At 34.7% G+C, this 23378-nt stretch overlaps 1 protein-coding gene across 6 annotated transcripts in view; it reads left to right on the top strand.

Annotated features, from left to right (window-relative positions):
• The window catches only part of LOC118191120 (regulating synaptic membrane exocytosis protein 2-like), a 231493-nt gene that overhangs the window by 143209 nt on the left and 64906 nt on the right, over positions 1–23378 (top strand). For all 6 annotated transcript variants that reach the window (XM_035361922.2, XM_035361915.2, XM_035361928.2 and 3 more), the window contains exons 7-9: positions 17142–17265; positions 21152–21237; positions 21318–21406. In XM_035361922.2, coding sequence (XP_035217813.1) covers positions 17142–17265; positions 21152–21237; positions 21318–21406 — 299 coding nt within the window. The remainder of the gene's footprint in view (positions 1–17141; positions 17266–21151; positions 21238–21317; positions 21407–23378) is intronic.

The following is a 23378-nucleotide window of genomic DNA, read 5'->3' as shown; positions in this document are numbered from 1 at the left end:
TTGACATGTTGGGCAGGACTGGACATACGCCCTTGTTAACTTTTGCAGTTCAGGAAAATAGACTGCCTCGCGTACGCGTTGTATAGTTTTTCGAATACTAGCATGAGAAGCTAAAGGGCTGTCATGCAACTCCTGCAGGATATTTAATCTAAGACTAGCTGGGATAACAGGTCGCCCTATTTCTTATCGCCACAATATCTTGGTGGCTAAAATTTTCAGGATCCTTTAAATACTCATAACTGCTTCCAAACTCAGGATCCTTACCCAGTTCGGTTATTACAGTTTCTCGGGAATTTATTGTACATGTTGTGAGCATTGCCACCTTTACGGTATTACCTTCTTCATCTATTTTAATTCTGGATAGGGCATCTGCTACGATATTTTCCTTTCCGGGGGTAGGCTTGATTACCAGATTATATTCTTGTAGCTTGAGTGCCCATCTTATTAACCTTGGGGATAAGTTTTTCCCTGAGTACAATCTAGTTACCGCCGCATGATCAGAGTACACTGTTATTGGCGCATTTCCAAAATAGACTCGGAACTTTTGCACTGCTAACAGAATTGCAAGTGCCTCTCTCTCGGTCGCGAAATAGTTTCTTTGTGTTTGATTTAAAGTTCGGCTAAAAAATGCCACGGGCTGCTGATTTTGTGAAAGTACCGCTCCTACCGCATAATCCGAAGCATCCGCTGAAATTTATAAATTCTCATCCTTTTCAGGAAATTTCAACATAGGGGCTTGCGTTAATGCTTGCTTTAATTTTTCGAACGCACTATTGGCTTCGACCGTCCACGAGAATCTTGCCCTTTTTCCTTTTTAATTTTAACAATGGTTCAGCAATAGCTGCAAAATCTTTTATAAAGGACCTATAATATGAACAAAGTACTAGAAAAGAAGAGAGCTTCTTCGCCGTGTTTGGAGCCGGATACTTTTGTACAGCAATTATTTTTGATTCGTCTGTCTCGATTCCTTTCTGAGATATTTTGTAACCTAAATATTTTAATTCAGGGGCTGCAAATTTGCACTTTTCGACATTAACTTTTAGACCGGCCTCATTTAATAAAGAAAACACCTGTCTTAAATCCTGTACATGTTGTTCGAGATTATCACTAGTAATAATGATATCGTCTAAATAGATAAATGTGGACTTTCCAAGAAGAGGCCTTAACACAATGTCCATACATCGCTGAAATGTTGCCGGTGCCCCTGAAAGGCCAAACGGCATACGCAGGAATGCATAAGTGCCAGACTTAGTTATAAAAGCAGTCTTAGGCACGTCCTCAGGCCTAACCCCTATTTGAAAATAACCAGTCGTTAAGTCTAAAGTCGTCATATATTTGGTCGATGTTATGTTCCTTAGAATTTCTTCAATAATAGGTAACGGATATACCGGATATTTAGTTATGGAGTTTAATTTACGGTAGTCAATAGCGAATCGCCACCTTTTTGGATGTGTCAATGGATAGTCATTATTTTTCTTACATAAAACCACCGGGCTAGCATAACTACTTGAGATGGGCGTTATGATCTTTTTACGTAGCATATCGGTGATATGCCATTCTATAATTTTTTCCTTATTCTTATCATACCGGATGCTTTGTGGCGAACTGGCATTGAATCTCCGGTGTCAATACTATGGTTACTAACCTGAGTAAATCCTGGAATATCACTAAATAACGAAGCAAATTCACTTACCACTTGTCGGATTCTTCGTTGCTCATCATTAGGCAGGTGGTCAAGGTTTAAAATCGGCGGTTCAGCCTTTTCTTCTCGAACTGGTTTTATCGTCAGCTTAAGGGACGCTTCATTAAAATACAGCGTTGCTTGTGCCTCTGAAAGAAAATCTATTCCTAAGATAATATGTGCTTGCAGATTCTTTACTATGAAAAACATAACCTTTACTTGTTCGTCCTTGATACGGATGTATAGCGGTAATTTACGTATGCACTTACATCTTTCTCCTTGCGCCGCTAACACTGTCGTATTATCCGAATTATATATGCGGTATTTCCGAAAATACTTCCTAAAAAAATCTTCTGCCGCACAGGAACACTGCGCGCCTGTATCCAGGAGTGCGGTGGCTGGGATATTATTCACCAACACTTCAATCTTCGGAAGAGTCAAATTTTTCACCATTACTGTATTTAACTTGAAGGAAGAGGGGTTTTCTTGGCCTTCGAATTTCCGCACCCTCCCGTCAGCAGAAATCCGTTTTAGTTTAAAACATTTTTCATTTCCATGCTTTCCTTCTTTTTCCACTGGCCTTGAGACTTTTTTCCTGGATTGCTATTGAACTGTCGACGTTCGCCGGCTGTTTTTGAATGCTCGGGTTTCCTTGCCCACTGATTTGCTTTGCTTCCGTAGCCGTGTGCTTGACTTTGCTGTGGTCTTGGCGCACCAAATTGGATTCGATGTTGATATTGGCGTCTTCTTTCAATGTCCGCCGTTCTTCTACTTTCAAACTGGATTGCTAGCTCAAATAATTTTTCCAGTGTAGTCGGATTCCTTAATTCAATAAAGTCTTGCACTCGGGGAAGTAACCTCGGCAAAATCACTTGAATTATCTCAGGATCCGGACGGTTTCCATACAAGAGTTTGAAGACGTGAATTTTTCTTAAAATAAAGCTTGAGAAATTTTCGATTCTTTGCTGATATATGCTGAAAAGTTCCGTTTCTAATTTCGCACGATCCCTTACGACAGGGAAGGCTTTTACTAGGGCAGTCTTGAAATTTTCGTAAGTATAGGTGGGACTTCCTGCTTGACCCAAGAGACATCTGCCTATACATTTGAACCAGTTAAGCGCTTGGCCCCTCAAAGCGCTGGTAGCTAAGGTAACTTTTTGAAACTCGTGCACGGGGTAGAGTATGAAGCGGACATCCAATTTTTCCAAAAAACTGGTTACCGGTGAGTTTCCATTAAATGTTGCTTCTGGTTTCATCGAAGCGAGCATGGTTTGGACGATGTAACCAAATCCTTCCAGGGCGGCAGCTGGCATTTCTGGATTCTGAGCCGCTTCTGCAGGCAGCACAGGTGAAACTCGGCCATGGTTATTCTTCTTCGTTGGGCGCCACTATCAGGTTCAATGTTCCGCCTTACTTTCTTTGGGAACATGCACAGACCTGACTCGGAACAGGGAGCTTACTAAAGCTATGTTCAATAACTGTGGGAAGTAGGCAAGATACACAGGAAGGGTATACGAAACCCTTTATTTTTCACTCTTTACAATAATTTCCGTACTTCGGAATACAGAGACCAACTACTTGTGGTCTGAACGTAAAAATATAAAAATATAACTAAACTCTAACTTAAATTTGGAATAATCAACAAGGGCCTACGTGTAAGATTGGCCGGATATTAACAGGAAGCCATATGTAGTACAGAGAACTGTTAACACAATACGTTTAAAATTATCACGAGGATTAAACCTCTGGCCTGGAAGGCAAACAGCAACCGAGTAAAACTTCTAAGGCAAGCGGCCTGCTTCGACTAACTCCTTCCTCTCTCTCGCTTGGCAAAAAGCCACAACTTAAGTACTTGACGTTCGCCAGACAAATTTTGCATAAATAAGTTAACGCTTTTAATTCTGGCCGGAAGTAGAAAATAAGAAGTGATAGTAAAGATTTAAAATAAAATAAACGTTAGTAAAACTTAAGATCCTTACAAGGGTGCTTGGGGCAAAACAGGTTGAGAAAAACTGCCGTAAATAATCAAAATAATACAGAAAATAAAGTGAACAAATTAAAGTACAAAATATTATGTAAGTAATATTTAACTTGATGATACAAATTAATTTAAGATCAGATTAAAAAACTCAAATGTAATGCGAATATAAACGTTTTAAGTAACCCTATAATAAACAGAAAATATTTTATTCTTCATAACGTTTTAAAGATGTGCGGAGACATTAGGTCTAGAATTTTTCGAAGTCAGGAAACTGAAGAAATCTCCAGTGCTCTCGCAGGATTTGAAGTCCGACTTCCCAAATCGGACTTGCTTGCAGTTACAACAAGAATGCACGCGGAAAAGAGGGAGTTATAGACAATTGCAGCCAAACTGTTAATCTCATTTATTCACAATACAGAATTCGTTCATTATTGCTGACTTATCTATACGATACCGGTATTTTGAATTTAATTATGCTTCTATGATTCATGAACGTATTGTATTGTTTATCACTATACACTACATTGTTGTAAATAACCTATCTTTTACTGTTTTTATCTATATTTTTGATTATTTATTCTAGATATGCTAGTATTTTTGTGGATAAAGAATTATGAACTGTTAATTAGGAACAGTGTACTTAATTTATACTGCATGAAATTTCTGTTCAATTTACAAGAATTATCACTACTACACTTGGATGCCTCAATAACTCTTTGTTCGAATATAAGCATTACTTATATTCGTTCTAGTAAACAAAGCGCTCTTTGGGAAAATCTGGGAATCTATTCGTTGGTTCGTAAAGCATACGAGTTATTTGCCCAAGTGAAGAAATGGCATCCTGTAGGACATTTTAAGCGTAATTGAATCGCATTTTTATTTCACACAACGCAAACCACAAAAATCGCATGCAACTATATCTTTCGGCCCACCACGGCCGAGCAGTAAAGTCCCTGAACACTGGTAGTTCGGTTCGAGGCTCGAATCCTACTAACGGGCTAGCTGCACGGACGTTTTCGTGGTTTTCCCCATGTGTAGCGTGTTAATACGAGCCAGTTTTCCTTAGAAACTCCTCCACAAAGGCATCCCACTCTCCCTTCCGTGAAGAATTAGATGGGCACCATACTTTTACCATTTGGTTAATTGATTTAGCGCCGTCTCCCCAGCCGTTTATTGATATTAACAAAATAGATACAAAATTTGGAATGATACATAGTTTCGAATGTAATACAAAAATTTGGAGCATAATATATAAAATAACATAATAATAATTGTTCAGAATTTTGAATATAATACAAAAAATTTAAACATTTTTAAATATGCAGATTTTGCAAATATATAGTTCAAATAGCTCATATGCGTAATTCAGGAGTTGTTCTAATAAAGAGTTCAGATAGTTCGGATATATAAAAATTGAACTTCTAAAATATAAATAGTTCCAAAGTTTAAATAAATTGTAGTTTATCATACTGTTCAGAATTTATCTGTAAAATAAAGTTCGGATGGATAGTTCAAAGATAATGACTTCAAATAAGATAGTTCAAAGATAATGTTCAAAGATAAGTCAGTAGATCAAAGTATGTGGAATGTTAATAGTTCATAATTGTAAACTCATAAAAAGTTCCTAACAAAATACAAGAGTTCGTAATTGATGGTAAATATGGAAAGTAAAATAGTATCTCGTGAAAGGTTCAAATTATGGTAGATTCCATAAAATCTCTTAGAATATTTGTAAAATTTTAAAATCAAGGTCATGTAGTAGTGCTGTGTTATGCTTGACCATTCAGCACTTGATTTAATTCATGTATTCAGTATTACGATGATCTTTCATACGATATTACGATGATACGAGTTTTCATACGATATTATGTTTGACAGAGGTCTAAACCAAGGTCGAATAAATTTTGCATAATTTTGGAAACTGAATTTGCAAGGTGTTTTTGGCGGATCATGAATTTGCAGAAAGATTGGGTACTAGAAGATAGAATTGGGATGTGGGAATTTTCAGTAAGTGGACAAGCAGCAATGTAGTGTTCTGGAGTACCTATTTCGCCACAGCAGCAGTGGTCAGTATGAGAAATGCCATAATTTGCGAAATAAACAGGGAATGGGCCATGTCCATAATTGTAACGAATCAAATGTGGATTGACTATTAGGCGACTCCTATTGACATAAGAGAGGTGATATGTTTTTCGGCCAGTGCTATTATTATCCCATTCTTCTTTCCATATGCTGTGAGCTTTTAATTGGAGTTATCGTTTTAGATATGATATTGGCTAGAGTATTTGGAGATTATCGAGGGTATTTGGAGAATATCGGCAATATTTCGGGCAAGAGAATCAGCCGACTCATTGCTAGTGTTTCCAGAATGCGCTTCTATCCATGAGAGTCGGGTACATAGTTGTTTATTATTTCGGAGGATTGTTTGTATGGATTTAATGATAGGAGGTTTATGGAGAGTATTCAGTATGGCATGGAGTATCGATAAGCTATCTTCTTTTATATTGGTGCGTTTCAGGCTATTATGCTCGATACGAAGAAGTGCATGTTTTATTGCGGAAGCTTCGCCTTGAAAAACACTATTGTTGGGGTGTAGATGTCCTTTCCATTCACGGAGCCGGTGATTATTGTGGAGAACAGAGAATGCACAACCAAAATTTTCATCGAGTTTGAAGCCATCTGTATAAATAGTAATGATATATGGGGTTTCGGGTATTTCTGTAAGACTTATGGAGATACTAACACTCTGGAGTGCGGGATGCATATCATATGGATTGATTTTGTCTTCAAAGTTAGTTGGAGAAAAGCTATTATCATGAAATGTTGCTGGCATACGTAGGAGTGAAACAATTTGTGCTATTGCTTCTTGTTCCACTTTTATGTGAAGTGGTAGTAAGAGACTTAGAGAGAGCTGTTGAGCTGCAAGGACTTGGAGAGAGCTGTTGGAGGTAGTGCGATAAGCTTTGGTTATATTTAAAATGAATAGTCTTTGAATACTTTGGAGATGCCTGATTTTACGTCCTTGCTTAGGCTGAGCCCAAATAGCTGCAGCATATGTGACTATTTTTTCCACGACTCTGGTATAAAGGATTTTTTGAAGGTATGGATTGATGCCCCAGTTTTGTCCTTGCGTAGATTTTAGATTTTTAGCTATTATATATGTGCGTTTTTTAAGATCCAGAATATGGTTAATCCAGTTTAATTTATTGTCAAAAATCACTCCAAGGTATGACTGGGCCAGGGAGCTTTAAGTACATGGTTGAAAGTGATGTTCCATAATAAGGGTCCCGCACAGGAACCTGCAGGCAGCCTTTTCCTTGTTTTTTGTAAATAGTTCCATTATTATGAATAAGAAGAAGGTGACGATCTGAGAGGTAATTTTTGAATGTATTGTAAAAGTTGATAAGACACTTTACTTCCTTAAGAGCTTGGATAATAGCCGGCCACCATAAGCTATCAAATGCACTCTTAAGGTCTACACTGATAAATGCTGTATGTTAACCGTTCATTCTGTTGGTTAATAAAGTTTCTTCAATATTAAATAATGCATGTAGTGTAGATCTTCCAGTTTGAAAGCCATATTTCTGGGAGCTGATAAAATTAGTTCTATGGAGATGGTGCTTGAGGCGGTTGACTAATAATTTTTCAAAAATTTTGCCGAGAGAAGAGAGAAGACAGATAGGACGGTATAAATCTAACAATGTCGGGTCTCGATCCTTTTTAAGAAAGAGAATAACTTGACCTATTTTAAATGCCTGAGGAATGCCAGTTTCTAATAGTTTATTGAAATATAGTTTAAAGAATTGTAGATTTGATTGTATTGAGACTGGAAATATTATAGTCGATACCGTCAGGCCCTAGAGCTTTTTTCTTCGGGAGGTGACGAAGGATATTTTTAATTTCTGGTGTTGTAAATAGTTGGTTGCCGAAGTATATATGCCTGTAGATGCAAATCTGGTTGTCTGTTGTTCAGAAATATCATCGAGTGGGTTATCAGTTCCAAAAATGCTGTTAAGAATTTAATGCAATAAATTATTTATACCACTTGGTTGATGGTCCGGTCCAGTTTGTAGGTGCAGTTGAGCTGCTTTTATATAGGTGGTTAGTAGTTATTTTATGATGGATGCCATATATTTCATTATTTTCTGTGCAATAGTTTCACCATGATGTTATTTTCGCTTGAATAATCATACGTTTGTATCTGGCTCTTTCGGGTTGATAAATTTCCAAGATTTGTATATGTATACCAAGTCGTCGATTTTGTTTACGTTGCTGTGGTACTATATTGGAGAGGTATCCTCGTATACTCTCTGTAAATATTTGAATACTCTTGCCAGGCAACTTATATCTTTTGATTATTACGGTAGATGAAACTTGTGCGATTTGGAAGGTTATATATTTATGATCTGAAAGACTATATTCATCGGAGACTGATCAGTCTTGAATATATGGTGCTAAGGATTGATTCGATATTGTTTAGTCAGGCCCTTCTATTGCAAAAATATGATCAAAAGAAGGAGGAGCGTCTATGCTATTATGAATTATAAGATTTTTTGAGGAGATATAGTCTTCTAATTGGTGGCCTTTAGTATCTGTTGTATTGTAAACCCAAATGGTATTGTGGGCATTGAAATCACCGACAATAAGCTGATGAGTTGAACTTTGAGAACGTAGAATGGAATCTAAAAATTGTATATCTCCATTACGTGAAGCAGTAGGTGGTGAGTGGATTTAAATTAGAGCAAATGAAAGCTTAGTTATTTCTAGGAAACCCGCTACATGATCTCTTTCAATCTTCAAGATTGACGGGGTCCAGTCAGATTTACAAATAATTATGGCAGCACGTGGAGGTTGCTCTAAATCTGCTTTTTGGAAGGTACTCCATTGCAATGGAAGACCAACTATTATTCCATCTCTAGTAAACGGCTCCTGAAGAATTATGATATCAGCTTGATAATTAACAGCAAATGTGCAATTGCAGCTCTAGCTTTTTGTAAGTTTATTTGCAGGCATTTTATTTTATTGCGGAAATTTGCTTGCATAATATTTGTACTTATTAGATTCATATTATATTTAATCAGAGGTACAAAAATATTCTATTTAATTTTGATATTGGGTTCTACTGCGGATTTTTATTACTTCTTGGTAAGATGGACAATGCGGAGCATATGCAGGATGATCACAATAATAATGCGTACCAGAATATATATTATTTATGCTGCAGTTTATACAATTTGGTTTATAGGCAGGACATTCAACTTCTCTGTGTTTTTTTGCCTCAGAAAGCTCAGTGACAGTGATATGGGCAATTATTCGTTTTATGGACAAAAGCTTGACAGTTGGCACATCGTCTGGCACCTATGAGTTCGAAGATATAGCAAGTATGCCAGCCATACTGGATTGTTTTTAATGAAATACATTTATGAAAGGTCACAGGTGTATATTCGATAATACATTTAATTGTATTATTTCGACCTAGAAGTTTAAATAAGGTTTTGAATTCTGATAAATTATGGTTTGTTATTCTTGAAAGGATATTTACAACGGCTTCTCCTGTTGCGTTTAGTGGGAGTTGATGAATGGTACATTTTGGTGGTCGCTTTTTTTGGATTCTAGTATGTATGATATCGTGTGCATGTTCAAATTGCTGAAGTAAGTTATTTAATTCTTCAACACATTCTTTGGTTTTGCAGTGTACGGCAAATCCTCCTTTTTTAATTGGAACTACTTTCTTAACTTGAGTTTCCACTTTTTCAATCGGTAGTATGGTTTGCAGTTTATCAGGTAGTTAGGAAATGTGTCGTGCTTCGTTCGCATAGATTAGGAGAACAGGATCATTTTGCTTTAATTTTAATTTGCCTGGGCATAGGTACGTCGGTGTTGTACTTCTTCGTTATCCTGATTTGCAATAATGTTTGATCTATTTTCCTCTACATTCGAAGGTTGTTGATGAGTACTTTGGATTGTGCACTGTTTCGTTATTGGTGTAGAAATAGGGATTTGCTTTCTTTCTTGTGGGGCAGGTATCATGCAATTTGCTGAGCTGGAATTCTGGTGGAGTTCTTGTGGGGCTGAAGTGATAGAGTCACTGGTTGTAGAAACCGTCATTTGATATAGAGCTGTGAGTAAATCCTGTAGTTCCTGTCTTATGACTGTGGGTAGTACATATTTTGATCTGTGTCTGGAATTGCTTATTTCCAAACATCTTGAGTAGATTGCGTAAGCTGTGGCTATCCTCTACAACATATAAAGGAACGAACTATTCGAACCGGGCACTGTTGGTGCGGTAATCAGCGTCACTAACCATTGCACCGATTTTTAACGTTTTGCGTGTTACATTTATTCATTTAATATCATGGTCTTCGTACCTAAACCATAAAATTCAATTTAACAGCAATATTGCAGAATAATTTAAAAAGAACATATCTTTAGAATTTCAGGTACATAGTCTCGTGCACTGGAGATAAAAATATTTTCTTTTCTCCCCGTACAGTGTTGCCATTGCTCTCTTTGAAATCGTTAAGTTTGTTAATCAAAAATTCGGTAAAGTTTTACAAAATATGAAATAGATAATAAAACAAATTTCAAATTTGGGCTTCTAGATGCAAATATTCCGGTGCAGGATTACGTTATTCAGAATTTGATGGCTGTAGGTACCGTTGTTTTACCATAGTGCGAGAAACATACATGCATTTATGCAGATTCTTCATTAGTTAATTTCTTTAAATATAATACAAGGCGATAGTATTTGGTGGCAACAATTTGAAAAGTGATATGCCGTTTATAGTGATTTAATTAAAAATGCCAAAACGAAATTAATAGCCCTTCTGTGCTAAGCCTTTGGGCTAAAAAAACACCTTTTAATTGTTTTTACAACTCCAAGCAGTAACAATTTTTGCAGCTGAAGGTATCCGAAGCAAATCTTAATATCTTCATCAGTTTACATCCTGAATCTGTACAGTGTAATAAATATAAAAAAATATGGAAACAATTAGCATTCCGTTAACGTAAACATTGATCAGCTGAGTGCGTTTACGCACACTCATTTTTGTCTCTAAAACGTTTTCTAATATAAGATTATGCAGAAGGTCGCGTTTAAAAGGAAGTATGAAAAATTCCCAAGCCGCTGTTTGAGAAAAGGCAGATTGAAAGAAAATAAAAATATTTTATTAGGCAAAGAATTAAGGCAAAAATATTCAATCATCATCTCTAATTAAACAATATAATAATCTTTCATCTGCAATTGTTTTTGTCTAAATACTATTGTTAACTGAAATTAAATTATATGCTTTGGGCTAAAAAGGCGATAAGGATGGAATCCTTGAAATGATTGAAAATATAATTCATGAGCAAAAATTATTTATAAAATTTTCTTATTTAATTTCTATTCTGTCTTGTTAAGAATACTGACATAGCTGAATCTTTATTTCTTATTGAAGAAATAAATATGAAGCTGTTGCTTGATATTTCTTCTATCTAGTATAAAATTAAAAAAGCATAGGTTATTATTTTTATATAATGCCTTTATATATGTCACGATACATGAGTAAATTATTAGAGAAGGAAAGCAAAAATCATATCTTTTCCTCAGATGTTTAAATAGATGCACCATTTGGAAGGAATGAAACATTTTAAAGGAAAATTGTTCAATCATTTGAAATCATACAGAATTAATAACACATATTATTGAAGTAAAATTTGAAGCCTATTGCGAAAATATAATACTTTGAATAAAAATATTTAATCTTTAGTTTTGAAACAATCAAGAAATTATTAAATATTTCTCTTTTTTAATTACGTGAATTATTTCTTTTTTTAAGCTAACGAACGCATTTTCTGCCAATGAGTGTTATTTTTCGACATATCTTGAAACTAAGAAAAAAACTTTAATCCAGTGAAATTGTGCAGTATTAAAAATATATTATAAAAACCATTATCATGATTACAGGACGTTCTCAAATTTGAACCAGGTAATGAGTTAAAAAGACATCCATGAAGCAATTTTTTCCCCACAGGCAAATAACGTATTCTTTTTCATACTCAAATAATCCAAGTCACGTGATGAGCTGTTAATCTTTGTCAATGTTTATTGTAACTGCAAACATTAATCAATAACAATTAAATCAGATGCAAATTTTGTAAATTAAATTGCAATTGCAGTCTGGATCCGATTGGTTTAAATTTAAGTTCAGCATTTTGTGTTATAAAGTTAAATTTTTCATTGAATTCCTTAAACTTACTCAAAACATCAAATCGCGAAGAATTTAATTTTGCTTATCTATCATATGCTAGCAGTTTTGCTAGCGCTATACTTGATTGAGCAGTTTTGTGCTACGTAACATCAAGTATATGCGTGCGTGTGGTTTCATCATGTTCATGCGAAATTCTCGACTAGATAAAGTGCAATTCGTCAAGGCTTCTAATAAGTGTTTCTAGTTTCGTTTTGATTCTACTAATTATCACTTTAAATAAACACGAACATTTGCAGATTAAGTTGTTTTTGCCAAATGGTTTTCCTTGTTCATTTTTTAATCACATCATTTTCTTTGTTATTAAAGAATTCACGGAGCATGTAAGATATTTTCCTTAATTTTTTTTCAGCGGGTAACACTAATCTACAACTCTGTTTTCTTCCTTCCTTGTGACTTTTTCCTGCGAAACCCTATTCCATCTCTTTCGCCCCCAATGGGCGAAAAAGCTACTTTGCTTTCTCGCCCACTCAATTTGCCGATCGATTCCCCGCGATTGCAAGATTCACAGAACAAACTTAGCTCTCAGTTTTTCACACTCTGCTATTTGGACACCGCGTTTTCGATTTAGGTTGTAGATTATTACTACGAACTCAAAGAATTGCCCATTTTCTGTGTTTGAATACTTTATTTCCGTTTTCCTTCCCTTAATTGAATCCATCCTAACAAACTTTTAGACTAATAACATAATATATAAAGTAGTATTAAAAAGAAATTGAATATATGCTGTCTGAAGTTAATAACTGGCCTTGAAATCGAATGAGTCAAGTCACGTGTTGACGAAATTTGTGACAAAATTCTGCAATATGTGTGCTATTTATTATTAATCTCTACATATAATAAATGAAAGAGTCTGTTGTCTTTCGAGCTGCGCGTAAGAGACCCAGTGCTACGAAATTTGTTTTATAGGTGCATCTAGATAAGAGCCAGTGCACTTCGAAGCGATTTTTTCAAACTTCGAATTCAGATTTTTTTAAAATTTTATCTTTTCGATTTTATCGCATCATTTTGAATAGTTTCATTTTTTTAGAAATGTGGTTTTGACAGCAGTTTTTCATTTAATTGTATACTGGACTGCTGACTGTTGAAAATCAGTACTGTTGCTACTTTGAAAAATGAGGGCGATAACTCTGTGCAGTTTTTAAATTTAATTTTTCTCTTGGGTACTGGACTTGTTGAGAAAAGGCAAAGGGAAGTTGGTTAATGTATTTATTAGAATAATTAATATTTGTATTAAGGAATATTGCTTATTTCATTGCAATTTTGTTATATGTAATACTTTTTTCTGTAAATTTGTGGGTGGTGGTTTTTTTTTTTTTTTTTTTTTTTATCAAGTTGTTCTGCAGAGTAAAATTCTGCTCATTTTTCCGGTATAGACGAAGGTTGGCAGCGTAGTTGCTAGTTAACGACAAAACAAAAGACTCATACAATTTAGGGTGTTTGTTTGACGTATCGTTTTCCAAGGCCATTGGCCGGAAAAAAATCATTTCTATGTAGTAAAAACGTTCTTAAAAGTTTTTTTTAAAATGCTTAAAAATTAATTTTGATAATTAAGAAAAGGATGTTACTAATTAAGTTCTCCTTACAGAATCTGCGCATAAATAAAAAAATATCTGATGTGTACAACACATGACTTCCTTGTACGGAGTATTAAATTCTACGCATTTTTTCTTGCAGTTCATTTAAACTTATTCGATTGAATTAAATTTACTTCGTCGATAGCGCATAAACCACAATAGAATAAATGCACTCTTTAAAATTCACTATATTTGTTTATGATAGCGACACTCTGGCCCTAGGTTCACTTAACAGCGTTACATTTCATTCATTTTTTAACTTAGAATGCAAAAAATTTATATTATCTTAAGAATTATCTAATCGTTTCCACATGTTCTATTCAAATACTATAACAAATCTAAAACGATTTATAAAAGAAATTAAGCAAACAAACAAACAAACAAAACAAAACAAAAAAAAAAAAAAAAAAAAAAAAAAAACAGTCTTTCACAGACGATTTAGTATTTCTCATTCAATTAATTCAGTTTTCAAATACCTGCATTGAAAATTATGAAGTAAATCTTAAACACTTATTTCCTCGAATAAATTCCAGAATGAATTAAGCATGATTTAATTCGGAATAATAAAAGAAGGCGTTATCTTTGTTATTGCGAAGCTTACTTTCTCTAGATTGGCATCAAATCTACTAGTCTGCTGTTTCAAATGTAAAGAAACATGGCCGCCATGGCAAAAATAATTAGTCTTAGCGGCACTTAAACAACTTTTAAGTTGTTGATAATTCTAAAAATATTGCATGCATATTTACTAAAGGCATAAAAAACTTAACCGGAAGATAAGTACAACATAATTCAATCATTTTTAAAGAAAAAAAATGCACAATTTACAAACATATAAGAATAAAGAAACTGAGTTTACTGAGCCGAGTAACAGAGTGGATGTATACATACATATATTTTTGGTGCGGTCGATTGCAACCAAAATACAAGATGCACATCTATATGTTATAGCAATCCTATATACAAAATTTCAACGTTCTGAGGCTACTCGTTTTTGAGTTATGCGAGACACGGCAAACATTTTTATATTTTGCATATGTATTTATGTAAACTCTTTTTATTTTTGAGAACTACCCGCTTAAGAGAAGGATGACTCCATTAAAGAAATTTTATCAAAAAATAATTTGTATTCATATTGCACAAGCGATAAACCGCAAAATAATTCACTTAGCTGTGATCGCTGTCCTCTGGGATCTGAATCCATGTCGAATTATCACTGTTCAGCGGTTTTATTTACTAGTCCACAGATGCGCGAATGTTTTTCGAAATATAATTTTAACATAAGTGTATACCAGAAAGAATCTTACATTACGTATTATTACATAGTGCAACCAATTTTTGTATCCTTATCGGATGTTTAATCTAGCAAGTATCGTAATTTATGCTATGATAGTTGGTTGTAAAATCAAATGAAATTACGTAATAATAATTGAAAGAAACATAGGTAAAGAACTGTACGCCAAGAAAATATGATAACATCTAAGAAAATAAGGTTTTAATTTCAGCCGAAGAATTCCAAGTTATGTAATTATAACTATGGAAAAATTCTTTTGTTTTCACTAATCCTTACATCTGTTAAGTATAAAAATTAAGGGGTCAATATTAACTCTAGGAAAATATTTAAGTTAGACTGGTGCCAGATTATTTTAAAACCTAATGCTTAGGCTAATATTAGAGGCAATTAAAATCTATCTTTTGAACGAGTGATTGATCTCAAATTTCATTTAATTTAATATTTAAATAGTTTGCTCTAGTCTTAAGTGTGTTCCTCGTAGATTCAATTTGTATTGTTTTCCATTAACCACTATTTCAGCAACTGTAAGTAACCCCCTTTTTTTTTACAGTGCTGGACACATTTATTTACCTTAAGATATTAAAATCATTCTACACTCTATCTTAACGTAGTATCTTTTGATTCTGCATAACTTCAAAACATTGTCAGTTGAATTGAATAACTTAGATGTAGCATGTCATCAGAAAACAAGTCGTTAGTTTATAAGGTATTTCTCCCGCCTCCCTAGCGTTCCTTCGTGGTGTAGTGATTCTGCACGCTGGCCCGGTATTCCAGAGGTCCCAGCGAAGGCAATTGCTCATTTTTCATCTTTCCTGCTTCTAAAAATACCTAATGTCTCTACAAGTTCTCCAAAACATAAAATCGAGCTCAACAATTAGGAAAATCATGCTTAATGACCGCAATGACCACCAAGTTCGTAAGTTTGAGGAACTAGTTTTAAAGGTATAGATATTGTCGCCTTGAATATGCAGCTTCTTTCAACTGCGTTTCCTTAAAACGTTTGTTCTTTCTTCTAAATTCTTTCTCTCAGGAAACATTTGTTTTCAGTGTTGACACAAAAGCGTTCAGTTTTTTTTCGTCAGTTATATTTCCATCAATTTTTGTACTTTTTTCAAAGTTTCTTAATATATTTTAGTTGTATCTTTCAGAGAGACGTTTTCATTTTTCAGACATCTTAGCTTCAAATTAAGTTTTAGGACACAAAGGCTAAATAATTTAATTAAAACTTACTTATCAAATTAAACAGGAATAAAGCATCTACCAAATTTTCTTGTCAAAAGAATCAATCATTTATTGTGTTCCAGCTAGTGATCCGATCTTAATATCGGGTGCAAATATTCTAAACCATATAATTTTGACAATTTTTAAAACAGTAACTGAGACATTAAAGACAATATTTTTTAAATTACGTATAAGATCATGGAGAAAAATAGCTGTTTGGAACGTTCTTTGTAAGAGAGTTAATGAAACAATTTATATTTCACATATTTTTTAAAATTTTGGAATTTGGTTAAGACTGTCAAAACCCTAAAGCTTAGTTTATTTTGTTAAATGCTTAATTTGAAACTATTCCCCTCGATATAGCTATACCGTGCACATGATTTTCGCTTTTAGGGAGAAAAGCGAAGAATCCAAATACAGTCGTTTAAGTAAGTCAAAACTGAAGGAGCGCACTACTTTAAATGTTATTAAATATTCAACTTGGAATTAGTATCACTTTTGAATAGTAACAGAAACGATAGTTTTTTGCGTTGAATGTTGATCGGAGTTTGCACGGACGCAACTTCGTGTCTTAATGCAAATAAGATAGGTAATTATAGACAAAGCTTCTAGAGGTATGTTTTTGTCACGATTGTAAAAGTGGAATGTATCATTCTTTTTTCCTCTTCCATGTCAGGAAAAACTTTCATTCGAAATGACACTGTAGTTCAGAGGAAGCGAAAACAATCTAAAAAAAGTCCAAAGAATCGCGGGATGAACGAGTACACACATTTATTTTCGAGACAGTTTTTATTGACGGTTACTGTGAAGTGGTTATTTACCAGTAGGATGTATCATTGTATGACGCATTTGAAATAAGAGTTTCGGTCTGAATAACGTAAGATTAAAAATTGTCTGCTTCATTCTCACCCATTTAAAAGTCAACTACTCAGCTAAATATTTGAAACTGCAGAATTATTTTAAATACTTCAGCTATAACGTAATCCGATAGCCGTCTTGCCTTTAGCTTGAATTCCAAGAACATTAAACGGATATATAAATAACATACGTATATAATTGAACCCTCATTTGCATTGCAGCTTGATAATTTAAAAGGTAATGTGATAAAAAAGCTACGAATGTTGTATATGTTTTCCTATAGGTGATGAAGTTCTTGAGTGGAATGGAACTCCACTTCGAGGAAAAAGCAAAGAAACAGTAGCTAGCATCATCGCTCTGTCCAAGAATGACTCTCAAGTGCAACTGGTCCTTACCAGGCGTTTTGGGTGAGATTATTATTATTATTAATAATTTAAGATACATTATCTTTTTGATATTCTCTCTTAATGTTAAGATTCGTTCCTCTTCAGGAGATACGTATAAATGTTTTTTATCGCATTATACCTATCTGTTCTTCTTATTAAATTGGCAGGAAATATTAAGTATTTTATAGGTGGCTAGATTTATTTCGGTTTATAATATCCCGAAGTTTATCAAAAAAGCTTTTAGCAATTTAGCGGCTTTCAAGATTTAAATAAATAATCAACATATACTGTTACAGACATTTAAATAAATAATGTTTTTTAACGCAGATAAGAAATACTATAAATGATAAATAACACGCAATAAAATAACTCTTTTAAATAAGCTTACAAGGTATTTCTTCCGCCTTCTTGGCATGCCTTCGTGGTGTAGTGGTCAGCACGCTCGGCGCGTATTCGAGAGATCCGTGGTTCGAGTCCCGGCGAAGATATTCCTCATTTTTCATGACTCCTGCTACAAAAATACCTAATGTCTCTACAAGCTGAACTGACAGATCATTTCTAGAGGTTGATATAATAAGAAACATAACTATTAGCGCTCATATCAGAAGAAAAGGCGGAAACTGGTAGTGACTGTATAAAGGTTTGGTTTGGTTTTATTAGGTTACGGCAAAGCACTCGAGGGCTATCTGCCTTAAGGGAGGGATGCCTTCGTGGAGGACTTTCTAAGGAAAACTGGCTCGTATACACGTTACACATGGGGAAAACCACGAAAACGCTATGCAGCCAGCCCGTTCGCGGGATTCGAACCTCGGACCGAACTACCAGTGTTCAGCGACGTTACCGCTCGGCCGCTGGTGGGCCGGCTGTATAAAGGAAAGCAACACTATGCATTTGAAAACAAATATATAACCTTGAGAACGTAACGAAATAATATCTGAGCGCCTCTATATTATAGCATCAAAGTCCTTTAACTCTGTTTTTACAATTAAAGATTTCCAGTTTTTATTCTAAACATTATCCTGTACTTAACAACTCAAAGAAATTCAGTAAACATCTGGGAGAAGATGGAAATAAGGCTTTGAACGAGCACTGACTCTCGATGCGAGAGCAGATTGCAACCACGTTATTACAAGAATTCGAGCAGTTACCCTTCAACAGATCACACAATGAGGGTTAGTCTAAGCCTAAGCACAGGAAGTATTTGTTATCCTTTGACTAAAAGAAGCCGATAGCAACCGCAGTACATATCATATGTTTTTGTTCATTACAAGACATATAAAGAATGAACTGCAGTTGTAAAATTCCTAAGCAACATAATAGCAAATTCTGTTTAAATGGACTATATTAATGTCACGCTGAATAAATATGAATATCCTGGGTAGTCTATTAATGTATCTTCCTTGACAATTTTTAAACATAGAGATTTTCTCTCACATTAATAGTTTGTTAACATTTTTACGAATTTTAAATCTCTTTCATGAAGAATCTTTTTTCTCGCACTTAACCTATGTTTTCGTAAGACAATATCATGCTACAATTATCTCGAATGCAAGGCAGACAACTAAAAAAGTATTCAAATGAGTTTACTACGCTTTTATAGTCCCTTTATCTTAACCTAAATCAGAATTTATAAGATCAACTGCAAAGTTTGGTAAAGATCTGAAAATCTATACAGCAACACCTGTGGAATCTAAAACAAGTGCTTTTCTAACATTTGGTGGCACATTTTCGAGCATTTCAATGAATCACTGCCTAAATATTTGAAGATTGATCGATGACTACTCTTTCAATATAAAAATAATTAAATACATCATTTATAAATTATATAAAATGGTATGTAATATTTATCCAAATTTAAGAAAACCACTTTTAAAAAAGCACAGGCTTTAAACATCGCATTGTTTACAGTTTAATTGAAAATCACGAAAATGCAACTACCTAGCAAGAGGCGAAGATTAAATACTTGCAAGTAGATAAAAATTTCATAAATTAACTTTTAAACACATTATCATTTTAAACAGACACGTAATTTGTTTCAGGAAATATGACTTAAAACCTAGCGAAAGTATAATTAAATAGTCTGCTCAGTTTTCTGAGCGTAAGAGCATGCTAGTACTTGACAGAACGTCTGGGAAATTTCTCACCATTTCGGCCTCAATTTCAAGGCTGTCGATTTCATTTAAACTGAAAGTCAAATGAAAATACTGAAGCGAGTTAAACGTTTGGCAATATTTTGGTCACTTTATAACTTAAACTTTATAGCGAAGCATTACTAGCGTTTAAAGCTTCGCACTGTCTGAAGCCATCTTCAGTCTCTCTATTGGGATCTTAAATGCCTCAGCGTTACCAATTCTTTCCTCCCCCCGGCTTCCGCGGCGAACAAAAATGCTTTTCCCCTTCCAACTCTTCGACGTTGCTGAAATGTCGTCTGCGAAGGAAATGGACCTCGGACTGGACCAAGTTATAATCCTTCTCGCGAATGACATACTATATATTGGATGTGGATATTCAATTTCTCAAGATCGTGCGAATAATAAAATTTAACATTATCTTTTTGTAGCCCGCTTTACTAGTATCAAGTACTTCTTCTTCGGTATGACATAAATCCTCTGTAAGTAGGCGTATAGGTCGGCGTTCATATTACAATCATTTGGAATGAACTCGTAATAGATTATATTCTCAAAATTCCACTGATCTCAAAGCATCAGTTATTTGTTCAAAGCATTTACATTTGGTAACTGGTTCAGGAAACTGACAAGGGTCCAACACCTGTTTTTTTATATAAAGTTACGAAATTAAATCTACTTTTTAATCATAGGTAGCAATTCTCTTAAAGAATTGTATATCATGGATTCTTAGTTCCTTTCGTGTTTCCATTTGGCTATTTGTTTAATCCGATGTCAGCTTGTGTTTAACTTGCTACGGTCGTAATGATAACGAGCAAGGATAGCTCTTCTGGACCAGAAATCTTTGAACATATGACGTCACTAGGTCATAGTCTGCTCTAAAGCAACTACTGCCTTCGAGAATTAAACGTAATAGTGTCTTCCTTTTTCCAACTTCTGTAAATAAATAGTTATTGAATTGGAGCGTTGTGAAGAGCCTAACCTTGTCTACTTGATGGCTTTGCTATATTTTGTGATATACCTAATTCATCCAGATAATTTCCAATGCTAATTGCTGGTTTTGACTCTATTATTTAGTACTCGTTGTCAAATTCTACGATTTATGGGTTACCACATTGCAGCTGATCTTGGAGATTTCTATCACTTAAACGAAATTTTTTGATATCATCTAATTTCGGAAGTACGATCCAATGAATTTTTCTTTCCCTCATCACAAATGTTTCTACTAGATATGGAGAAGTAGAAAGATTCAGAACGAATAAATCACTGATACACAGACATTAATGCTGAATGCCTTACGCAGGTTGAACGAATCGCATACATGATATAGCTGTCTAGCATACTTTTATAAAAATATTGCAAAACTTTTCTTTCTCGTAAAATACTTCGAAATCGATGCTCATCAGCTTTTTTCTAGTTTCAGTTTAGTGTGTAATCTCCAGTTTCAAATACTTAATGCGTACTTATTAATGTAAGCTGAATAGTACTCATTTAACCTGTTTGAATTACTTTTCTGCACCAGAATTGGAACTGCTTATTAAACCTAATTTCCTTAACAAAATATTCTCTCACTTACTCCGCTTTAGATTGCTTCTTATTAACTGTAACTGTATTCAGTTAAATTCATCGACTGAATATGAAACCTATCAGCTAAAATTATAATAATTCGTACTAGTCTCTGAAATATAAATTAATCGATTTAAAATTATTTATAAAATTTTTATCGATTTTAAAATTATTTATAAAATTCCCCCAAAATAATTCTTGTGATATATTTTCAGAGATCCTCCGCCTCCCCTCGATCCCAGCGAATTGAGGAGATTACCCCCACCACATCTGGAAGTCCATCCCGAAGCCTTACAGCGAGGTACGGGCATTGCTAATTTCTTGTCAAGTGTAGCACTCGATTTTTTTCAATAGTCTTAACTCTGATTTATTTTCTTGCAGATCCACGTTATCTCAGGTACTCGGATAGACGTACGAGCCATGTCCCAGCCAGATCTCCTGACAGGTCATCGATTGGTGGGCGAATACAGGTAATAAATCCTTACTATTTTAAATTCAGAGTAGCATATGTATGCTTGGTGCATTACTAATAAATTAAGAACGATGAATTGTACTTTTAAGAATATCCAAGGCTTTTTCACGACTTGCTTCAGACAGAAATCAACTATTACAAATTAATCGTCATTAAATTAAAATAACGTATATCACTTTTATACATAATAGAAAGTAACAAAATTTGAGTAATAAGAACGGAAAATAAAAATTTCCGTACATGAAATGAAGGCGGGGTTATGAGAAACGAGGCGTCGAATCATATTCCAAAGTACCATAGCCTTACGGAAGAAAACCTAGTCATAAGGTGAAAGCAAGTAATATTAGTTACCTCTAAAATGTCTAATTCGTTTCTTCAAAAATTATACAAAGTAAAGAAAATATGAATAATGCTATATCATAGGGAATCCAGTCTTTAGTTCTTGTTTTATTATATTACTTATAGTTTGTTTAGTATAAAAAACTGGAATATGTAGCTTTGCTGCTTTTACAGTAGCAAAGATGTGAACTTTAATGTGGAATAATTGAATTCTGTCCCTAATCCTGCTTTCACATATATAGTTTTCTTCTCAGCATGTATATTCGGTTACATTTTATTACTTACATTATGAGAAACACTCGAGAGCTATCTGCCTGAGAGGAACGATACATTCGTGAACGTCGTTCTATGGGACTGGATTTATTCACGTTTCACGTTTGCAAAATCATGAAATATCCCATGTAGACAGCCCATTAGCAACAATTTCAAGTGAATCACTGAACTACCGGTGTTCAGTTATTTTATCTCTCAGCCACTGGTGGTGTTTCGGTCACCAGAGTTGTCTGTCTGCCTGTCTGTGAGATCTTATTTCGCAACGCGCAGTTCGCATGCGCAGCTCGCATTTTGTTTTTGCATTCTTGCAAACGCTAACTGTAACTTTCACGCTTTGCCTTTTGCTGTGTTGTATTCTAAAGTTGAAATCGCTAAAATAAAAGTTGAACTACAGTTCACTCGCATTGATGCATTCTTATGTTTATTAATTTAAATTTGAGGTACCGCTACGCAGCAGGTGGGTTTTCTGAAATTAAAACTTGTTACATAAGTAAAAGTCTTCATGCAAAGTGATAAGCAGATATTTAAAACAATATATCTTCTTTCCAAGCAAACATACATTTTTATTCTGGCGTAAGTTTTGAATAAAACTCAGGTTTATTGAGGTCATAGACTTTTATTCAAAACATACTCCAAAATAAAGTCACTTTGACCAATTTTAAATTTTACATTATCATGATTTTGCTTCATTTGATTATAAAAGCAATATATCTTGTTCCGAGAAAAGTCCCAGCGAAAGGGCTGGTTACAATGGCATATTTATGGTTTTCCAAGCGAGTACCTCAGACATTGTTGACAGTGAACAATGAACAACGAGTGACAGTTTGTTGTCCTTGCTTCTTAGTACTGCAACACGCACCTATTTGGTCGACTGCTTATGAGACGAAAGGTGGGTCCTGATACTCCCAAGCATACCGAACATTGGCTGTCACGACGTGATCCTGTGCTTAATATAGCAAGGCCACCTCTACACTCCCATAAAATCCTACTGTGTGTCTGGTGGACTGGCCACCAAGTGTTATAGTACTAACTACTTTCGCCAGGCCATACTATCACTGAGGAGCTGTATTTTCAGTAGTTTCAATAGGCGTAACATACATTGCAACAGAAGGAATCAGATTGCAAAGTGTGCTGCACTTCCACGACAACGCGAATACATGGCAAGGACGACCAGACACCATTCAGTTACTTGGTTACGAGATACAATGCTCGTTGGAGCCAGAGCAAAGAAATTACCAAATATTGCAGTTCCTGGATAAGCACCTCGAGGGAAATGCTTCGGCAGCTTGCGCAGTTGTAGCGCGCACTCACGAACTTCTTTACGCCCATGACCCACAGGCTTTGTTGCCAGGGCTTTG

This window comes from Stegodyphus dumicola, chromosome 4 (assembly GCF_044657685.1).
Source record: "Stegodyphus dumicola isolate Sdum_Otavi_A_Nest chromosome 4, ASM4465768v1".
NCBI lineage: Eukaryota > Metazoa > Arthropoda > Arachnida > Araneae > Eresidae > Stegodyphus > Stegodyphus dumicola.
Note: the sequence above shows the minus strand (reverse complement) of the source record. Positions and strands in the feature narration are given on the sequence as shown.